The sequence below is a fragment of the Tasmannia lanceolata genome, unplaced genomic scaffold (genome assembly GCF_043159265.1).
Source record: "Tasmannia lanceolata isolate RefF3 unplaced genomic scaffold, GAP_Taslan_0.1 ptg000015l, whole genome shotgun sequence".
Taxonomy (NCBI): domain Eukaryota; kingdom Viridiplantae; phylum Streptophyta; class Magnoliopsida; order Canellales; family Winteraceae; genus Tasmannia; species Tasmannia lanceolata.
In genome coordinates, this window is record NW_027518692.1 from 35,726,460 (window position 1) to 35,744,959 (window position 18,500).

Genomic DNA, 18,500 nt, shown 5'->3' on the forward strand with positions numbered 1-18,500 from the left:
TATTATCTATCTTTACTTGGCAGGGTTTCAAACCTTCTAGCAAGAGTGAATCTTAAAATTTTGTAGTTTTAGTTGTTAGTCCTGTCCTGGTTCATTTATTCAGAAGCAATGATTTGATAATATAACTTGCTTAGTAATTTTTGGTGACATGAAAATGCTTTATTGCTTGTATTAGTGGATAAAGTTGACGAAACAGTATCAGTGCTTGCCTGCCTTATTTTTAAACCATGATAATGGTTTCTCTTCCGTATGAATTTTTGGGATCAATTTGGAGGAAGGTAGCTGTGCTGGACAGGGTCAACTGGGCAAGAATCTAAGCTGAGGTACAACCCCATTACGCATACTTATCATGGCTTCCATAAATTTACAAAGAATATTGGGCTTCATTTACTGTTTTTTCCCCTTAGTTTCTTCCATTCGTTATTTATTTTCTGATTCCATGATGATTATGTTTTTAAATTAAATGGATTGGCAATTGGTTGCCATGTTGTAATCTCTTCTATCATTGCATTTGTAATATTGCAGGGTTTCTAAACATTGCTGAGGTTTGGAAACAGGGATTCTACTGACGACTCAGTTGGGATCTCTATTGAGTTTGGCTTTGACCTTATTGTGACTCACCCTTTCTATGAAAATTCTGGCTAGGCTAAAGTACTTAAAAAATATTATGATTCACAGCATATGATTCAAATCTGTTGATTCTTGGGTACTCATCTTATGCAGCAAATGCTGCACAAAGCCCAATCAACCATGTCATAATCTTTTTTCCATGTCCACTTTGCATATGATTCTTTGAATACCCTCCCTCTTCCTAGATTCAATGCAATGACTAATGAGAAATCCATCCAGAATTTGACGACCCTCTACAGAAGCCCCTTCATGATAGTTTTTATTTTTTTCTTATTTTATATATTCTTAAATAATTTTATTTTTTCATCTTCCCGATATAAACCGGAAAAATAAAATAAATAACATATCCTGGGATTTTTCTCTTGCCGAGAAATTCGCGAGAATGATATTTGTAACTTATGTGCACTTGTAATCCTTTCTTTTAATAAATGGTCCCTTATGAAAAAAAGGAGCAAATCATCATTGGACACCCTTTCCCTCTTGCAGCCCTAGTCTTAGACCTGCCATCAGCTTCCTCATTGATGGCACATTGTCCATTGGCGGTAGAAGGCTCTGGCATCTGGAACCAGATTCCCGAGCTCCCTTGGCATTCAACTTCTTCCTCATGCTTCTCCCAGTTAAAACAGATCCGGTCCGTTACAAGGCTCCAACCCACCCAAATATGTTGATGTAATACAGTGCACGTGGATGATGAATCCACATCATTACAAATGATATGACCATTCAGTCTCTCTTACTGCAAACATTCCTCCCATTGTCGTCTCCAATGCCCTTCCCAGTCCATGTAAAATTGATCTCTGAGGCACCATGTGCGAATTGCTTATTGGAATTCCTCTGCCACGCTCCAACCCTCCCAACTGCAGCATCCTTCCCAAAAGTCTAGACAGAAGCCCCTTCACCACAGTTAACTTCTCCGGTTCTCCAACCCTTGCTACCACTTCAACAGTTTCTGCCAACTCATTCGATTGCTCAGGAGGGTGCTGCGAACCTCCATCCTGGCTTCCTAATGCAGACCCCACCCGATACTGGGCACGTAAACCCCTCATCCTCATTCGACAAGCATTCTGAAACCAGAGGAACAGCAAGAAGGTAATGTGATTTGATGCCCCAGACTTCACCATTTACAGTGTTTGTCTTTTGATCCAATTTCTTATCTAAAATAAACATCACCACATATAGTGTTTGCCTTCAGTTATGAGTTTTTTGATCTATTTAGCTCATTACTTATCAAGATGCTTAGATCTACAGGCATTGCTTAAGAAGTGTTTGTCTTGAACTTTTATATAGATGGAAATGTAGTTATCACAAAGCATCGAGACTGACACATAAGAGGAGCTGATTTCAGAATGTTGGCATCGAGGACTATCTCCAGCACAACATAGCTATATATTGTTCGAAACCGATGAAAGAGGAGAAAGAAGTATAACTTTGCTTCCAACGAAGTCCTGCAAGTTGTCAAGTAGTCATTGAATTGAAGTCACGTTGAGTTTTAGCTTAAAGAGACCTCACAGTGCCTAGAAAGGGTGAGGACTTGAAGCATTGCTCATAGCACTACAACTTTAGTGAACTGAAGATGACGTTCCCTGATCTGAGAACCAAAGGGTTATTGAACATCGTGAAATTTATGAGTGACCACCAATGGGAGAATTACTCAGTCCACCTTAGCAGAAATAGTTGAACTGGGGCAGTTCTTGTGTTATTCAATTAAAATGAGGATATTGTTAACAAAAAGTGGGTCCATCTCTCGACGAAATAATGATGCTCTCAAACTTATCGGATTTGGCATCTATTGTCTCTTAATTTGGTTACAATATCTCTTGATTCGGTTGGGGCAGTAACCCTCCCCCCCACCCTTCTATTATCCGTACAACAAGGAAGGAGACAAAGAATAGCAAGAATTTGAGAAAGACAGTTCTAATAAACAGACATGATTCTCTACTCCATGGAGATGAGAATCGAGTTCAAGTTGGAACCCTTCTGGTCCAGCTAAGGAGAAGCAGCTTCTTACAAGACAGAGGTTACTGTTGCTAGCTATTTTGGTCATCAAAGGACTAGAGCTGACCGAAGATTATTAGAGCATCCTCCGTTTGGGAATTGGTTACGAAGGCAGTTAAGGGAGACACTTATGATTGAAGGATGCGCAAGTAAAGATAGAATCTCAGTCTTCAGTGGCCTGAGTATATCAAATCCCTCTTCACAAACAAAGCCTCGAGAGTTTAAGAACTAGACAAATTCCGCTCCAGGGTAAAGATGTGTTGGTCTCCCTCTTACGCCCTTTAATCACATCAGTGGAGGCTGACTTCAATCCGTCAGTGCTTTGAACTTCTCAAAGCATAGTTTCTGAACTAAGAACATGGGCATTGGCTTACAGATGGGAAGGCATAAATCTCTGGTTCAACCCATCGTTTCAGAAGTTCATGGTGATCATTCATTCCTATGGTTCAACCCATCATTTCAGAAGTTCATGGTGATCATTCATTCCTAAATCTTCAATGTACCTTACACAATTTACACAACGAATGGAAACTGTTAACTAACCAACTTCTCCAAAAGCTTAAGCTGTTGGAGAAAGGCGTTATTTATCTTTTGTACTTTAACACTCCCCCGCACGTATGGCCCATTTGGCAAACACGTGGCACATGTGGTCCCACTTTGGGCCGACCGTTGCATGTGGATTTTTGCTATCCGGGAGGTTTAAACTCGAAACCTTTGGCTCTGATACCATGTTAACTAACCAACTTCTCCCAAAGCTTAAGCTGTTGGAGAAAGGCGTTATTTATCTTTTATACTTTAATTAAAACAAATAGTGCATGAATGGAAACAAATAGCATTCTATTGGAAAATGGAGATGGCAGTCTACTAATGGGTTTTAGGGTGAGCGAGGCTGGTTAACCTCCATCGAAGTGGAAATTATCTAGTTTTTTCAGTCTTAGCTGTTCACTTTTATGAGCTGATTTGGGGCGACAGACTGAGTCGTGAGGGAGGTGAAATCCACTCCCCAGTTTAGCCCGTAAGTAAATTAAAAAAAAAACCATGGAGGGAATTTTTGTACTAAACAAAATATTTTTAGATCTAGGACTCTCATGGGACTTTTTCCACACTGTTGGAGTCCATGCTATTGATTAAGGATTATGAGGAATGAGAGATCCAAGGGCTCTCTTTTCACAAGGGCTAAAGAAGGGCCCTTGAATAGATCCACGTCATGAAGTGCAACCGAATTTAGTTTCTCATCTGATTTTTAAAATGGCGTGGATCCATTCAAGGGCCCTTCTCCGGCCACCATTGTGCCTCATGTTTTGATGGGATAGGTCCCACGATCTCCTCTTGAGCCTATGTTGTACGGGCCCACAATTTTACACTACATGTTTTGATCGGGTGGGCCCATCTTTTTTGCACCCATGCATAGCATAGGTCAAGAATGCTACTATATATGAGTTTTTATATGGTGGCCGACCGTCAACTACCGTCAAAAGGGTACCACCCTTGATATTTGATCCTACAGCAACTTTTGAAGTACCCACCTTCACGTGATTTGACGGTCGGGCATCATATAATTTTTCACTATATATATATATATATATATATATATATATATATATAGAGGAAAGTGTTGGTGAGCTCACCAAACTTATGGTGAGCTTAAGCGCCCTAATCACATGGGTCCCACATTTTCTGTGGTGATCCAAACCATTCATTTGCAAGGCTCTATCATAGATAGGGTGTGTACCAAAAATCAGCTCCATAGGATCATCCTAACTCCTCCATTTGTGGAGGACAAAAATGGGCAGATTTGTGGATAAATAATGTCTGTTCATTTTGACCTCCACAAATGGATGGGTTAGGATGATCTTATGAAGCTGATTTTTGGTACACACCCTATCTATGATAGGGCCTTGCAAATGAATGGTTTGGATCACCACAGAAAATGTGGGACCCATGTGATTGGGGCGCTTAAGCTCACCAACACTTTCCTCATATATATATATATATATATATATATATATATATATATATATATATAGAAATGATATTCCCACACCTGATTCAAAACTTATCATCGACTGCCATGGTAGTTCGGGGCTTCGGGCATCATATTTTACTTTTGTAAATTACAAAATTTTAAACTAATCCCATAGGATCCGTCGGACCTATGGGGTCCGTTGACTGGCCTAGCTATTGTAAACAAAATAAAGGGGAAGGGGTTTTTAGGTCCGTGCGGTGATGGCGTGAATGAAGTTTCGGCCCTTGTTTTTGCTCTTCCCCTTCTTCTACCTACGGTTCCAAAACAAATCCCTTCCTCGAAACTCTCTCTTCTCTAAAAACCCTATCACTACTACCCCTCATAAACTATCTTCTTCTTCTTCCATGGCCGCTGATGATGATGATGGAACTGCAACAACCCCTTCTTCTCTCCCGATCACCGACTCTGACGAAGACAACCGACTCTGCTCCTCCTTGGTACAATCTCCTCCATTCGGCTCTCCGACTCGTTACTTAAACGGAGAGTCCCATCGACTCGACCGAGCATGGGCTCACTGGAAGAATCTGGGAGAGCCAAAACTGATCGTGGCTCCCATGGTAGACAATTCTGAGCTCCCCTTCCGGATGCTCTGCCGCAAGTATGGTGCCAACGCCGCTTACACCCCCATGCTGCATTCCCGCATCTTTTCCGAGAATGACAAGTATAGGACTCTCGAATTCACCACCTGCAAGGTAAATTTGCTTAAAAATATAGTTTTGGGGGGGGGGCACATTGTTTGGGTGTTCTAAAGCATTCATTTGATGGGCCTTCACATAGATAGGGTGTGCCCGAAAAATCAGCTCCATAGGATCATCCCAACCCTTCGATTTGTTGAGGCCGTCCAATGGACGGTATAAGCCTTCACAAATCTGTCCATTTTTTTGCTTCCACAAATCGAAGGGTTATCTACTCCGGGGAGTAGCAACTCTTTTCTTCCTTCTTGCTGCTGGGTAGCTGGTTTTAAGGCTGCCTAACATGGCCTTAGGGTTCATTTGGGCGTGCAACCCAATCAAATTTTTGGTGTAATTTGTGTGTAAACTTTCAATCAAACTAAATGAATGCCCAACTGGACCCTACAACTAGGAGTATCTATCTGATTGATACTCAATTTTGTTTAATGTGAAGCACATTCATGTATGCTTTTGCAGCTTTTCTACTTTTGCTCTTTGTTGTGCTGAAACATGTGAGATTGTTGTCAAAAGATACTTACAAGCTATCTTCTTATTCTTCTTTATCTTATAGACAATTTTGGAGATCAACTCAAAGAAATCTTTTGTGATAAGTTCAAATTGGACTTTTTACTTAGATATATCATGAAACATAACAATTTTTTTTTACTGCACTAGGGTATGATTGATGTAGATCTGGTATGGATCTACTCTTAATTTGTCAATTAGCATCAAGAAACCAGTTTAGATCAGTGAAGGAGCACTAAACGAATGACAATTCTGATCAAAACCAGTCCGAAACTAGGAACTTGTTGTTTTAGAACAAAAAATGCAGAAAATGAGAAGAAAATAGCAGAAATTGAACTAGAACAGAAATGAGGCCAAAGCAACTGATATTTTATTGAATTTTAATGAAAAATGACAGTAAGAGGTACACTTAGCTCAATTTAAAGCTCAAAAACTGATATGGAGAGGAAGATGAAGCCTTCTTGAGTAGGAATTCTCTTCTTCTTCTTCTTCTTCTTTTGAAAATGGAGTAGGAATTCTCTTCTAACATCAATCTAAGCTCCTCTTACAAGTGTTTTCTCTCTCCCAAGAAAAGAGTACAGGCTCTCCAATTCAAATGTCAGCAAAAATCCCTCCAAAATTCAAAAGAGAGCTATTTATATAGGTAGCTCACACTCAATTACACTTGACCTCACTACAGCACTCAAATTACAAGACTGCCACTCATATTAAGATTACACAACCACCCCTGCTTAGAAGAAAAAATTACGACACTAGCCTCCTATTGGAGCCTTCTCACATAGAAGCCATGTCCTTTGCTTCCCTCTCTAGGTCCTTAGCAGCCTTGTCCTTGAGTCTAGCCGACCTCCTTAGGACCTTTGGAAGTCCAAGGTCATATAAGACCTCCTCCACCTGGTCGGCCATGTCTATGGTGGTGTGGCCTCATCATCCTCCCCCACTTGTTTGGAGGTTGGCCTCAAGCTCAAACCTTCCCCATGGTAAGGAGTAAAGTGGTGGACGTTGAAAATGTTAGTGATGCTCATGCCTTCCGGAAGCTCTACCACATAAGCATTGTCACCCATCTTCTCTAAGACTTGGCAACGACCCACTTTTCTTGGCTTGAGCTTGTTTTAGGCACCCATGGGGTACCTTTGTTTGGAGAGATGGAACCAAACAAGATCCCCCACTTCAAAGTAAACTTCCCTTCTATGTTGGTCCAATGGGTTGCATCCATTTATACCGCCTGAAATGGAGAATAGCCACTCAACCCCGGCAATTGGCTTGGGCAACGAGATCAACTAGGTCCTTGCAATGAACAAGCCTATCACGATGCCCAAAGTGTGTTAGATGGACTGAGCCCTTATCAAACCCATTGGGTCTCCTATCCTTATTCAATGAACTAGGGTTATGGGGAGATGCCTTTTTTGCCCATTTTAACATTATCTTTTGGTGAAAGTATGTCTTTACCCCTTTTGCAAACGATAGTCTATTTTTATAAATAGACTGAAAATAGTCTATTTATATGGTAGTGCTTCAAAACACGGATGCGGGTCAAAATGCGACCAAAGCAAATCCTAGTCAACTCGACACGAAGCGGTCAAGTACTCGGTTGACGTGGCTGGGTACTCAGTTGACGCGGTCATTACGTGGGAGAGTAAAATGAATTTTGATTGAGTTTGTAGGGCAAAATGCAGACTTGGACAAGAACACGACCAAGGTAAAAAGGAGTCGACTCGGGCAAGTTTGTGATGACGCGGGAGAGTTTTGAAACTATCCATAATACACACACTATATTTCACATGTAATTCATATAAATATAATCATGTGACACATACTGATGTAGTGTACCACTATTACACTTACGATTTTGGTTTATGCCTTTCGGTCGTTTCGATTTTGGTTTCAGTGGGGATCTAAACGGAAACGTTTTGGTAGTTTCGTGTCGGTTTCAGTGGAAAGTTAAAACCATGCTCAAAGGTGATGGGTGAGAGGCAGATACAACTACCCATGGAAATTTGCGGACACAATTGTGGAGATTTGAGATGTGATCGATAAACATGATGCTGATCAACTTGCTCATTCTGATCAACTTGCTCATTCTGTTTCTCTTAGCGATGCAGTATCGATTTTTGGATCTTCCTCCTTGACTTCTGGCTTTTTTTGTTGTTGTCATGTATGGTTTTTGTGTTTCTTTAGCTTCATGTATGGTTTTTGTGTTTCTTTAGCTTTTGTATTGAGACCCTGGTCTCGTTGTTCCTCTTGTTTTTCTATTAATGCATTTACCGTTAAAAAAAGATCTGAAATATCTTCTAATCTATTGTCAATTTCTTTCTATCACCAATCTCACATCATCTGTGGGTGTGATCTACTAATTAGCTTGTTCATTTATGTTGTGTAGATACATGGTGGAAATTTTCTCCCTAATGGAACTTACATCCTAAATAGACTATTAATTTAGGCTTATGTTGAGGTTTTTGATATGTGCAGGAGGATCGCCCATTATTTGTCCAATTTTGTGCAAATGATCCTGATACTTTATTGGATGCAGCCCGGCTGGTTGAACCTTATTGTGATTATGTGGACATTAACCTTGGGTAACTCTTTTATGAACATGTTCTCTTCAATAACTTTGAACCAGCTTTTTTTTTGTAGTTGCTATATAGTTTCTACTTTAGCCTATAATAAATATATATGTTCTAGTAAGGGTTAATGCTTCATAATGTTCAGATACATATCTCACTTTGATATGGGTTATGTAGATAATACTATGCAACTGGCGACAGATAAATGTAGGCTCGGTACTTGGATTTTGGTACAGAGACAGCCCCATAGTTATTCTTCATTTTTTTAATACACACTCATATATATTATTTATGAAATGATTATGAAACTATTATTATTATTATTTTTTTTGAAAGTAAAGGGTTTGACACCATTTGAGACATGTATGCCAATGATGAAGACTTTGGTGAAATTTGAAAACTTTGCAAAGAAGGGAAACATGAAGATTATCTTCTCTGATTATGAAACTGTTATTGAAGGCAAACACTTGAACAAGGGGCAGAGATTGCCCCACAAAATGATTAGAGCCTAATTCAACTTAATCAATAATCATTACCTCATTAGCATTGCCCCACAAAATGATTAGAGCCTATTTCAACTTAATCAATAATCATTACCTCATTAGCATTGCCCCACAAAATGATTAGAGCCTATTTCAACTTAATCATTACTTCATTAGCATTTCTTATTAAATGGGATCAGGATATGTTAATACCTTTACATAATGTCATCAATAATATAACCACTCAAAAAAAAAAAATCATTCAAAAAAAAATATCATCAATAATATAAATCAATAGACCCATACAATGATGGAAAGACCATGCCATTGCATTTGAAGCATCTCCTTCCACCCAAAGCTTACCACCCAACTTGTCTATATGATGATAAGTAGATCTCATGGTTTCACCTCAGTCAAATCTTTGATGCTGATAGCATTCGAAATTGCCTTCACCACCTTCCCTTTGCTGTTCCTAAATATGTCCTCGGCCCTTGGATCGCCTAAGGAGCATCCATCAAAACTGTACATGATGGCAGATGGAGGGTGGGTCACATTTGACTCTTCTTTTCCTTTCAACCCTTCATCTTCTTTTTTGAAATTTTTTTTTTGTACAACCCTTCATCTTCTTATGATAGTAGCTCACTTCTCTTGAGGGCGTTAAACTGTCAACCCCAAAATTCTTCTATTTTAAGCGCCCAATGGATAATTATCCTTTTTATATTCTTAATAGTCTTACCAATCAGTACGATCTTTTCCTAAAGCTTTTTGTATTCCTTGTTATTCCAAATTTCACGCATTGCTTAAATTGGAGAAACGACCTTAGGAATTAGACATTTCTTCTCCATGATTTGTACCACCCTACTATAGAGAAAAGGTGCTTGCCCGACCGCTGCCTGCTTGCTCATCATTCACATCCTAGACAATTGTTCCTTTCCTCGTTACTTGACATGAGTACTAATCTTACCAATAACCATATTCAAACAGAATATTGAACTCTAGGCTGAACAGGAACCAACCATACCTTGGCCACCAGGAAAGGGAATCAACCTCCCCTAAAAGATGCATAAAAGATTCGTAGATGAGAACCAACCTTAGGAATAAGCGCAGCCCTTCCAAATCCTTCTATCCCTGGTAGAGCGAGATGTAAATCTCCTTGGACAAATTATGATGGGCTGTTGCCATCCATGATGAGATTGAGAGGAAGTGGGCACATCCCAAATCGCTAAGGAGATCTGCCGGCTCAGATGCAAAGAGAGTCATCCGTGAGCGTCCATTAGGTGGGCCCGCATACAAAATTTGAGACATATTTATGGTCCGCCTTGATCCCGTTGAGCCAGTTGAATCACGTCCACCATTGGATCTCGTCCGTCAATCACGTATATGCCCCGGATCATGCCCAACGGCCAGATCATTTCCATTCCCATGCATACCAATTAAGAGATTTATTTCCATTCCCATGCATGCCAATTAAGACACATTTATTTCTATTCTCATGCATGCCAATTAGGACGTATTCATTTCCATTTTCATGCATGTCCAAATAAGGCACGTGTCCATTCCATGCATGGCTAATGAAAGTCATTTGTTGTTGAGTTTACTTTTTTATTTGGGTTGCCTTTTGTTAACTTACCAACTTCTCCAAAAGCTTAAGTTGTTGGAGAAAGGCGTTATTTATATTTAATACTTTAACGCTCCCCCGCACGTGTGGCCCACTTGGCAAACACGTGGCACATGTGGTCCCACTTTGGGCCGGCCATCGCATGTGGATTTTTGCTATCCAGGAGGTTTGTACTCGAGACCTTTTGGCTCTGATACCATGTTAACTTACCAACTTATCCAAAAGCTTAAGCTGTTGGAGAAATGCGTTGTTTATCTTTTATACTTTAACACTCCCCCGCACGTGTGCCCACTTGGCAAACACGTGGCACATGTGGTCCCACTTTGGGCCGACCATCGCATGTGGATTTTTGCTATCTGGGAGGTTTGAACTCCAAACTTGGCTCTGATACCATGTTAAATTATCAACTTCTCCAAAAGCTTAAGCTGTTGGAGAAAGGTGTTATTTATCTTTTATACTTTAACACTCCCCTGCACGTTTAGCCCACTTGGCAAACACGTGGCATATGTGGTCCCACTTTGGGCCGACCATCGCATGTGGATTTTTGCTACCCGTGAGGTTTGAACTCGAGACCTTTTGGCTCTGATACCATGTTAACTTACCAACTTATCCAAAAGCTTAAGCTGTTGGAGAAAGGCGTTGTTTATCTTTTATACTTTAACACCTTTAAAGTGATAGTATCAAGTTTAGATGTTTCTTATAGTATTAATTTTTTATGTTTCCTTTTTGCATATGCTTCCTTTTTAAGAATCTCTTCTAATCTCTCATCGTAAAAGAAGTGGACTACGACTTGTATGGCACTTTTGCTTTGATTGTGCTCTTTGCATAGAGGCGGTGAATCTGTCGACCACTTATTCATCCATTGCAAGCTCGCCAGAGACATATGGAGTAAGTTGATAAGCAAGTTCAGAATTTCTTTGGTTTTTCTGAATCTCTAATTGATTTGTTGTCTGAGTGTAAGGCCAATCCTTAGAAGGAAAGAGGCAAAATTCTCTGGTATGTTTCTTTCTTTGCCATTTTATGGGTCATTTGAAAGGAAAGAAGTGCTAGTGTGTTTAAAGGAAAATCTTTCATCATACCTATTCGTTAAAGTGATCGCTTTAACTATCTCTTTGGTAAAATCCCTTTCCTCATTCAAATTTGTGCATGCCGTCGATCTATGGGAAAGGTGGAGGAACTTTTGTATCAGCTCAGAAAGAAAGTAGGAACGGGCTCAAGTTTGGAAGCCCCCTCCCCAGGGTTTCTTAAAGCTCAATTTTGAAGGATCTAGTTTGGGGAATTCGGGCCTTGTGGGCATTGGGGAGTTCTTAGATCTGAGTATGGAGTAGTGCTCTGGGTCTATGCTGATGGGCCTATTGGGTTGGCTGACACATCGGAGGCAGAGGTTCGAGCTGTTTACCAAGGTCTAGAGTTGGTTAAGACGAACCACTTGGATAATATAATGGTTGAAGGAGATTCTTCTAATGTCATTAATTGGCTCAAAGGATCTCATAAACCTCCATGGAGATTTGATAGATTGTTCGATGAGATGTTCGATTAGGTGAGGCCCTTGGAGATTGTGTTTATTCATGTTTGTCGATCTGCTAATCATGTGACAGATAGTTTAGCTAGAGATGGACTCTTCAAGGACTCTAGCGCTTTTTTACTCTCTCCCACCGTCGAGGGCGAGTTCTTTTCAAGAGGGTGAGAATGATGCAGGTTGTAGGCCCATAAGAGGCATATTTGCCCATTAGGATTTATTTACATGTTATTCAGTTTCTAGGATTTTTTTCCATGTTACTTAGTTTCTAGGATTTTATTTTCATGTTTTTTAGTTTTTAGGGCTTTTATTTATTTCCATGGAGTTTACTTCCATTGCCTATATATAAGCTAAGGCCTATATATAGTCAATCAATCTTTAAACATCAAAAATTTGAAAATCTCTACTACATAAGGCCTATATATAGTCAATGGAAGTAAAATTTCATGGAAACAAATAAAAGCCCTAAAAAGTAAAAAACATGAAAATAAAATCTTAGAAACTAAATAACATGGAAATAAAATCGTAGAAACTAAATAACATGTAAATAAATCCTAATGGCCAAATATGCCTCTTATTGAGCCTACAACCTGCATCAGGAAGAGATGAGAAGAGGAAGGGATGGAAGCAAGGAGAGAGAGGCAAGGAAGAAAGTGAGAGAAAAGACATTTTCACCTTTTTTTTTTCTTACTTTCATCTCCCCAGACGATCCATCTCGGTGCCTCTCCTTGACCCCACGACACTGGAAGTCAAACCAGTTATCGGCTGTGCAGAGGCAGGAGATCTGGTGAGAAAGGACGTCTTCATGGCTTTCTTGGATGACTGATTACCTAATTGTTGGTGACAAAGGGCGTCTTCAAGGCTTCCGTAGATGACTAATTATCTAATTGTCAGTTTTCGATATATATATATATATATATATATATATATATATATATATATATATATATATATATATATATATATATATATATATATATGAGAAAAGTTTCTCTAGTTGGCCGACTAGAGAACCTTCTCTAGTCCGCCGACCCAAAACACAGTGGGCCCACAATGTTTGGATGATCCAAAGCATTCATTTGATAGGCCCTGACATAGATAGGGTGTGCCCAAAAAATCAGTTCCATAGGATCATCTTAACCCTTCGATTTGTGGAGCTAAAAGTTGGACAAATTGGTGAAGTTTTATACCCATCCATTTTAACCTCCACAAATCGTAGGGTTGGGATGATCCTATGGAGCTGATTTTTTGGGCACACCCTATCCATGTCAGGGCCTATTAAATGAATGCTTCGGATCACACAAAAACTGTGGGCCCGCACTGATTTTTTGGCGGACGGACTAGAAAACTTTTCTAGTCGGCCGACTAGAAAAATCAACCCCATATATATATATATATATATATATATATATATATATATATATATATATATATATATATATAAAATGAGGAAAATGATTGTGAGCTTGAAGCTCATATCGCTTATATGAGCTTGAGGGCCCAAACACATGGGTCCCACATTTTTTGTGGTGATCCAAGCCATTCATTTGCAAGGCCCCATCATAGATAAGGTGTGTACCAAAAATCAGCTCCATTGGATCATCCTAACCCCTCCAAAAGTGGAGGGCAAAAATGGGCAGATTTGTGGCAAACGGTGTCTGTCCATTTTGCCCTCCATTTTTGGATGGGTTAGGATGATCCTATGGAGCTGATTTTTTGTACACACCCTATCTATGTAAGGGCCTTTCAAATGAATGCTTTGGATCATCCTAACAATGTGGGCCCACATGTGTTTGGACCCTCAAGCTCATATAAGCTATATGAGCTTCAAGCTCACAATCATTTTCCTCATATATATATATATATATATGGGGAAACGTTTTCTGAGCGATACCTCAGATAAGTTATCTGAGCAAGAGCTAAAAAAATCATGTGGGTCCACATTGTTTGGATGATCCAAAGCATTCATTTGATAGGCCCTTACATAGATAGGGTGTGCCCAAAAAATCAGCTCCATAGGATTATCCTAACCCTTCGATTTTTGGAGGTTAAAAAATGGACAGATTTGTGGAGGTTTATACCCATCCACTTTAACCTCCACAAATCGAAGGGTTAGGTAATCCTGTGGACCAGATTTTTTGTGCACACTCTATCTATCTTTGGACTATCCAAATGAATGCTTTGGATCATCCAAACAATGTGGGCCCATATGTTTTTTTGAGCTCTTGCTCAGATAACTTATCTGAGGTATCGTGCAGAAAGCATTTCCCTATATATATATATATATAGAGAGAGAGGGAGAGAGAGAGAGAGAGAGAGAGAGAGAAAGAGAGAGAGAACGGTTTCTACACACTAGCTTAAAATACAGTGGAGGCCCACATTGTTTGGGTGATCCAAACCATTCATTTGATTGACCCTCACATAGATAGGGTGTCCACAAAAAATCAGCTCCATAAAATCATCCTAACCCTTCGAACCGTGGAGGCAAAAAATGGACAAATTTGTGAAGGTTTATACACGTCCATTATACCTCCACAAATCGTATGGGGGCGAGGTTTCTAAGGTATCGCGCAGGGTGAGCAGCCCTCTATAAAACAACATCTCCATGTAGCTTCACTCATCCAACCCATTCATTCTATAGAACCTCACATAGATTAGGTGTTCCTAACAAACCATAACCCATAACCCTAACCCTAAATGGACAATAAAATAGTAAAGACATTTACTTAAATGGTTTACATGTAAATACCGAGTACAGGAGAGGAGAGAGAAGTGAGTACAGGAGAGGAGAGAGAAGTACAGGAGAGGTTTCTGAGGTATCGCGCAGGGTGAGCAGCCCTCTATAAAACAACATCTCCATGTGGCTTCACTCATCCAACCCATTTATTCTATAGAACCTCACATAGATTAGGTGTTCCTAACAAACCATAACCCATAACCCTAACCCTAATCCTAACCCTAAATGGACAATAAAATAGTAAAGACATTTACTTAAATGGTTTTCATGTAAATACCGAGTACAGGAGAGGAAAGAGAAGCAGCAGGAAGAAGCAGGACGTGTCGGGTACGCGTGGGTGCGCACCCGACACGCACCCAACAACCAAATTGGTTTTTATTTTTATTTTTATAATGGGGTACGTACCCAGGACGTACCCGCACCCCATATGTGTCGGGTACGGGTGCGGGAGCCCCGGGAGAGTACCCATGCTTCCTAGAATAGGAGTCTTTTCACTTCCACCCCGTGAGGCGAAAAAGAGCTTCATGGAGATTAAGGCTAAGTTATCTGTCACCCTTGTGCTAGCCTTACCCGACTTTGAGAGGCCCTTTGATGTAGACTGTGACACATTCAAGCTCGGCATTGGCGCAGTATTAAGCCATGGAGGGCGGCCCGTAGCCTACTTCTGTGAGAAGATCAATGGAGCGAAACTCAGCTATCCTTTCTACCTATAAGGCTAAGCTTTGGCATTGCTTTTCAGCAGTTGATCCTAATTACTAAGCCACAGATCCTTTATACATCAATCACCATCTACAGATATTGTCTACGGTAAAAACACAGCAGTAAATGCCTTTTTTTTTAATGGTCCCTAAGCAGTATGCATTGGAGATCACAAAGTTTACTTTTTGCTTCTTGCTTTGCTTGGCATGAATTGCTGATGAATTTGATTGCCAACTCAACTAAGTTTTCCCTCCCGGCCTCCAAATAGTTTCTCTCCAGGGCTCCATATTCTTGGTTTTTGCTTGGATTGTTCAAAAAGCAGTGGATTTCTAGATGTAAATTCTATCTGATAAAACGTAAGTGTTCCATCTAAAATACTAATTGCTTTTTCCTCTGTGCAGGTGCCCACAACGGATTGCTAGGCGGGGGAATTATGGAGCTTTCTTGATGGACAACCTACCTCTCATAAAATCCCTTGTGCAGAAACTGGCAATGAATCTTCATGTCCCCGTCTCCTGCAAAATTCGAATCTTCCCAGACTTAAAAGACACAATTGCGTATGCTAGGATGCTCGAGGATGCAGGTTGCTCCCTCTTAGCTGTCCATGGTCGAACCAGAGATGAGAAAGATGGGAAGAAGTTCCGAGCTGACTGGAATGCTATCAAAGCTGTGAGAAGTGCGGTCAGGATTCCCGTCCTTGCCAACGGAAACATACGTCACATGGATGATGTCCAAAGTTGTTTGGAGGAGACAGGTGCCGACGGTGTGCTTTCTGCCGAGTCACTTCTTGAGAATCCAGCCCTCTTTGCCGGCTACCGGACTGCTGAATTGGGGGGAAATGGTGATGGAGAAAGCTATATAGATGGTGGAATAGACCAGGCGGATTTAGTGGAGGAGTATTTGAAGCTATGTGAGAGACATCCAGTGCCATGGAGAATGATCCGTTCTCATGTGCACAAAATGCTAGGGGAGTGGTTTAGGATCCATCCGCACGTGAGAGAGGAGCTCAATTCTCAATCAAAGCTCACCTTTGAGTGGCTAAATAACATGGTGAATCGGCTCAGGGAGCAAGGCACAAGGATTCCACTCAACCTCAAGGGAAAATCAAATGGAGTAGCTTCATGCAATACGTGATGTTTTTATTACTCTGTGTTCATTTTTCAGTTTTCACAGCAGGAAGGACAAACTGGAGCCAGATGGGAGATGTTTATGATTTGGCAGTCAGACCATTGATTTGTTATCGTGTATTTTGGCCGCGGTATGATGGACACCTAAGCAAGCCGATGCACTGAGATTGGTGGAGGTACATTTTTACAGAACAGGCTAAGCTTCTTTTTTTCCCTCATTTTTGGATCATTGAAATGGACTCCATTTATTATGTTGCTCTTTCCAGAGTTGGAGCACATTGTTCAAGTAGAGTTGGGTTGAGGGTGATTGTATTGGGAATGAGGAAGCTTTTTGTATCACTTTTTCCCCTGACCAGATATTTAATATAGAGAACATATATATTTGCTTGCTGGGTTTTCAATGACAGTGAGAATTTTGTGTTTTTGTACGTCCGTTGTTGTAGATTGCAGTGTGAAAGCATAGGTTCTGTTCGTTTTGGATTTTGAGTCCAATAATAGGTAGGTTTTGAACTGACAATCGGTTTTCATAATCTAAAACGAACAGGGCCTAAACGAAACTTGAGTCCAATAATCAGTTTTTTAACTCAAAATCGATCTTGTATCTAAAACTGATTATTGGATTCAAAATTGTATCTAATTTGGATATAGGAAACAAGGAATAGGCATGGGAGGTGGAAAAGTTGTAACCGACAGTCTTTACACAGCAAAGTTAGTTGTTACTTTCTAGACTACCTGTGTTTTGCTCTACCACACCATCTAAATTTGGCTCATACAAACCGTCGGATAAAACCTGCATTTTTCACGTATTGAGAGAGATTGAAAAGAGAGAATAATACAAGTCTTTAAAATGCCTATTCTGTTGCCTTGGAGACATTCAGAACACCTAATTGTCTTTCGACATGTATGTATTCTTGAGGGCTAGTGGCAGATCTGCACCTACCATTCCTCATACACACACACACACGTATACATACAGGAAATGATGTCCAGAGTCTTTTATTTTAACAATGCCATCTCCTCTCCTCTTACTTTCCTGATTAGCTATTAAAAGCTGTTGCAATTTCTCAATTCTTGGATCCAACAATCAATCTATTGAATTCATAATTTGTTATTGGTAATATGAGTGCTATGTTAAAATTGGATATTATTGACCACATCAAGGAAAAGGAATGATCTTTACAAACAGATGATTTTCATACATAAAAACATCACGTAAGAGCGATGAAGTGAGCTATTATTGTAGAGTTCCAAATTTATTTAATCTCTGTGAGAATGGTTCCCTGCTTGAGGATAAATTCACCCCCTTTAACATTTTTCTTTGCCTTTAAAACTTAACAAATAACGTTTGTGGTGTTGGGTGGGGTGGGGTGGGGTGGCGTGGGGTATCATTTCCCTTATTTTTTCCTAGTAGTGGAAGATTTTGTTTCTGCCTGTAGACGTCGGCATCTTGGCGCCCAACCACGTATCAGTATCCATCTTGTTTTTTGCCTTTTTTTTTTTTGCTTTTATTTTTACTTTTTCTATTTACTTTTCTGATTTTTTTCTCTTGCTTTTTCCACTTCTTACTTTCACCTTCCACTCTTGAAGGCCTAACACAGACAGGTCCAACTAGGCAACTTGAGATTCTTGTTGAAGAAGCTCAGATATTTAGAGGTATGCATTATTTATAAGCTCATGAACAGCAAGATAGTGAAAAATTAGGAAATGTTGAAGAGCTATATTTCTTTACAGGGCGGAAGAGTCGTCATGAAGTATGATTCAGAATGAGGGATAGATAGGAATCCTCACATCTGCCAATAATTCCCATTAATATCACATACCGTGCGGTTGGATACGAGATACCAAAAGCTGTTGTATGTTAACTATGGGTCCAAAAGGGATCCATATTCCTTTCAAATTCAACAAAGCTA

The 18,500-nt window shown here is 40.0% G+C and overlaps 1 protein-coding gene across 1 annotated transcript; it reads left to right on the forward strand.

Moving 5' to 3' along the window:
* Nucleotides 1-4,959: 4,959 nt before the first annotated feature.
* On the forward strand, nucleotides 4,960-17,018 carry LOC143846905 (FMN-linked oxidoreductases superfamily protein). Its single transcript, XM_077355505.1, has 3 exons — nucleotides 4,960-5,343; nucleotides 8,314-8,420; nucleotides 15,865-17,018. The coding sequence occupies exons 1-3, from the start codon at nucleotides 4,996-4,998 to the stop codon at nucleotides 16,595-16,597; spliced, it is 1,188 nt and encodes a 395-aa protein (XP_077211620.1). The 5' UTR covers nucleotides 4,960-4,995; the 3' UTR covers nucleotides 16,598-17,018.
* Nucleotides 17,019-18,500: the final 1,482 nt, after the last annotated feature.

Excerpts from the sequence above, each read along its gene's own strand:
- LOC143846905 (XM_077355505.1), top strand. The coding sequence starts at position 4,996 with ATGGCCGCTGATGATGATGATGGAACTGCAACAACCCCTTCTTCTCTC. Across the intron at positions 5,344-8,313 it reads TCGAATTCACCACCTGCAAG|GAGGATCGCCCATTATTTGT; the intron begins GTAAATTTGCTT and ends TGATATGTGCAG. Across the intron at positions 8,421-15,864 it reads TATGTGGACATTAACCTTGG|GTGCCCACAACGGATTGCTA; the intron begins GTAACTCTTTTA and ends TCCTCTGTGCAG.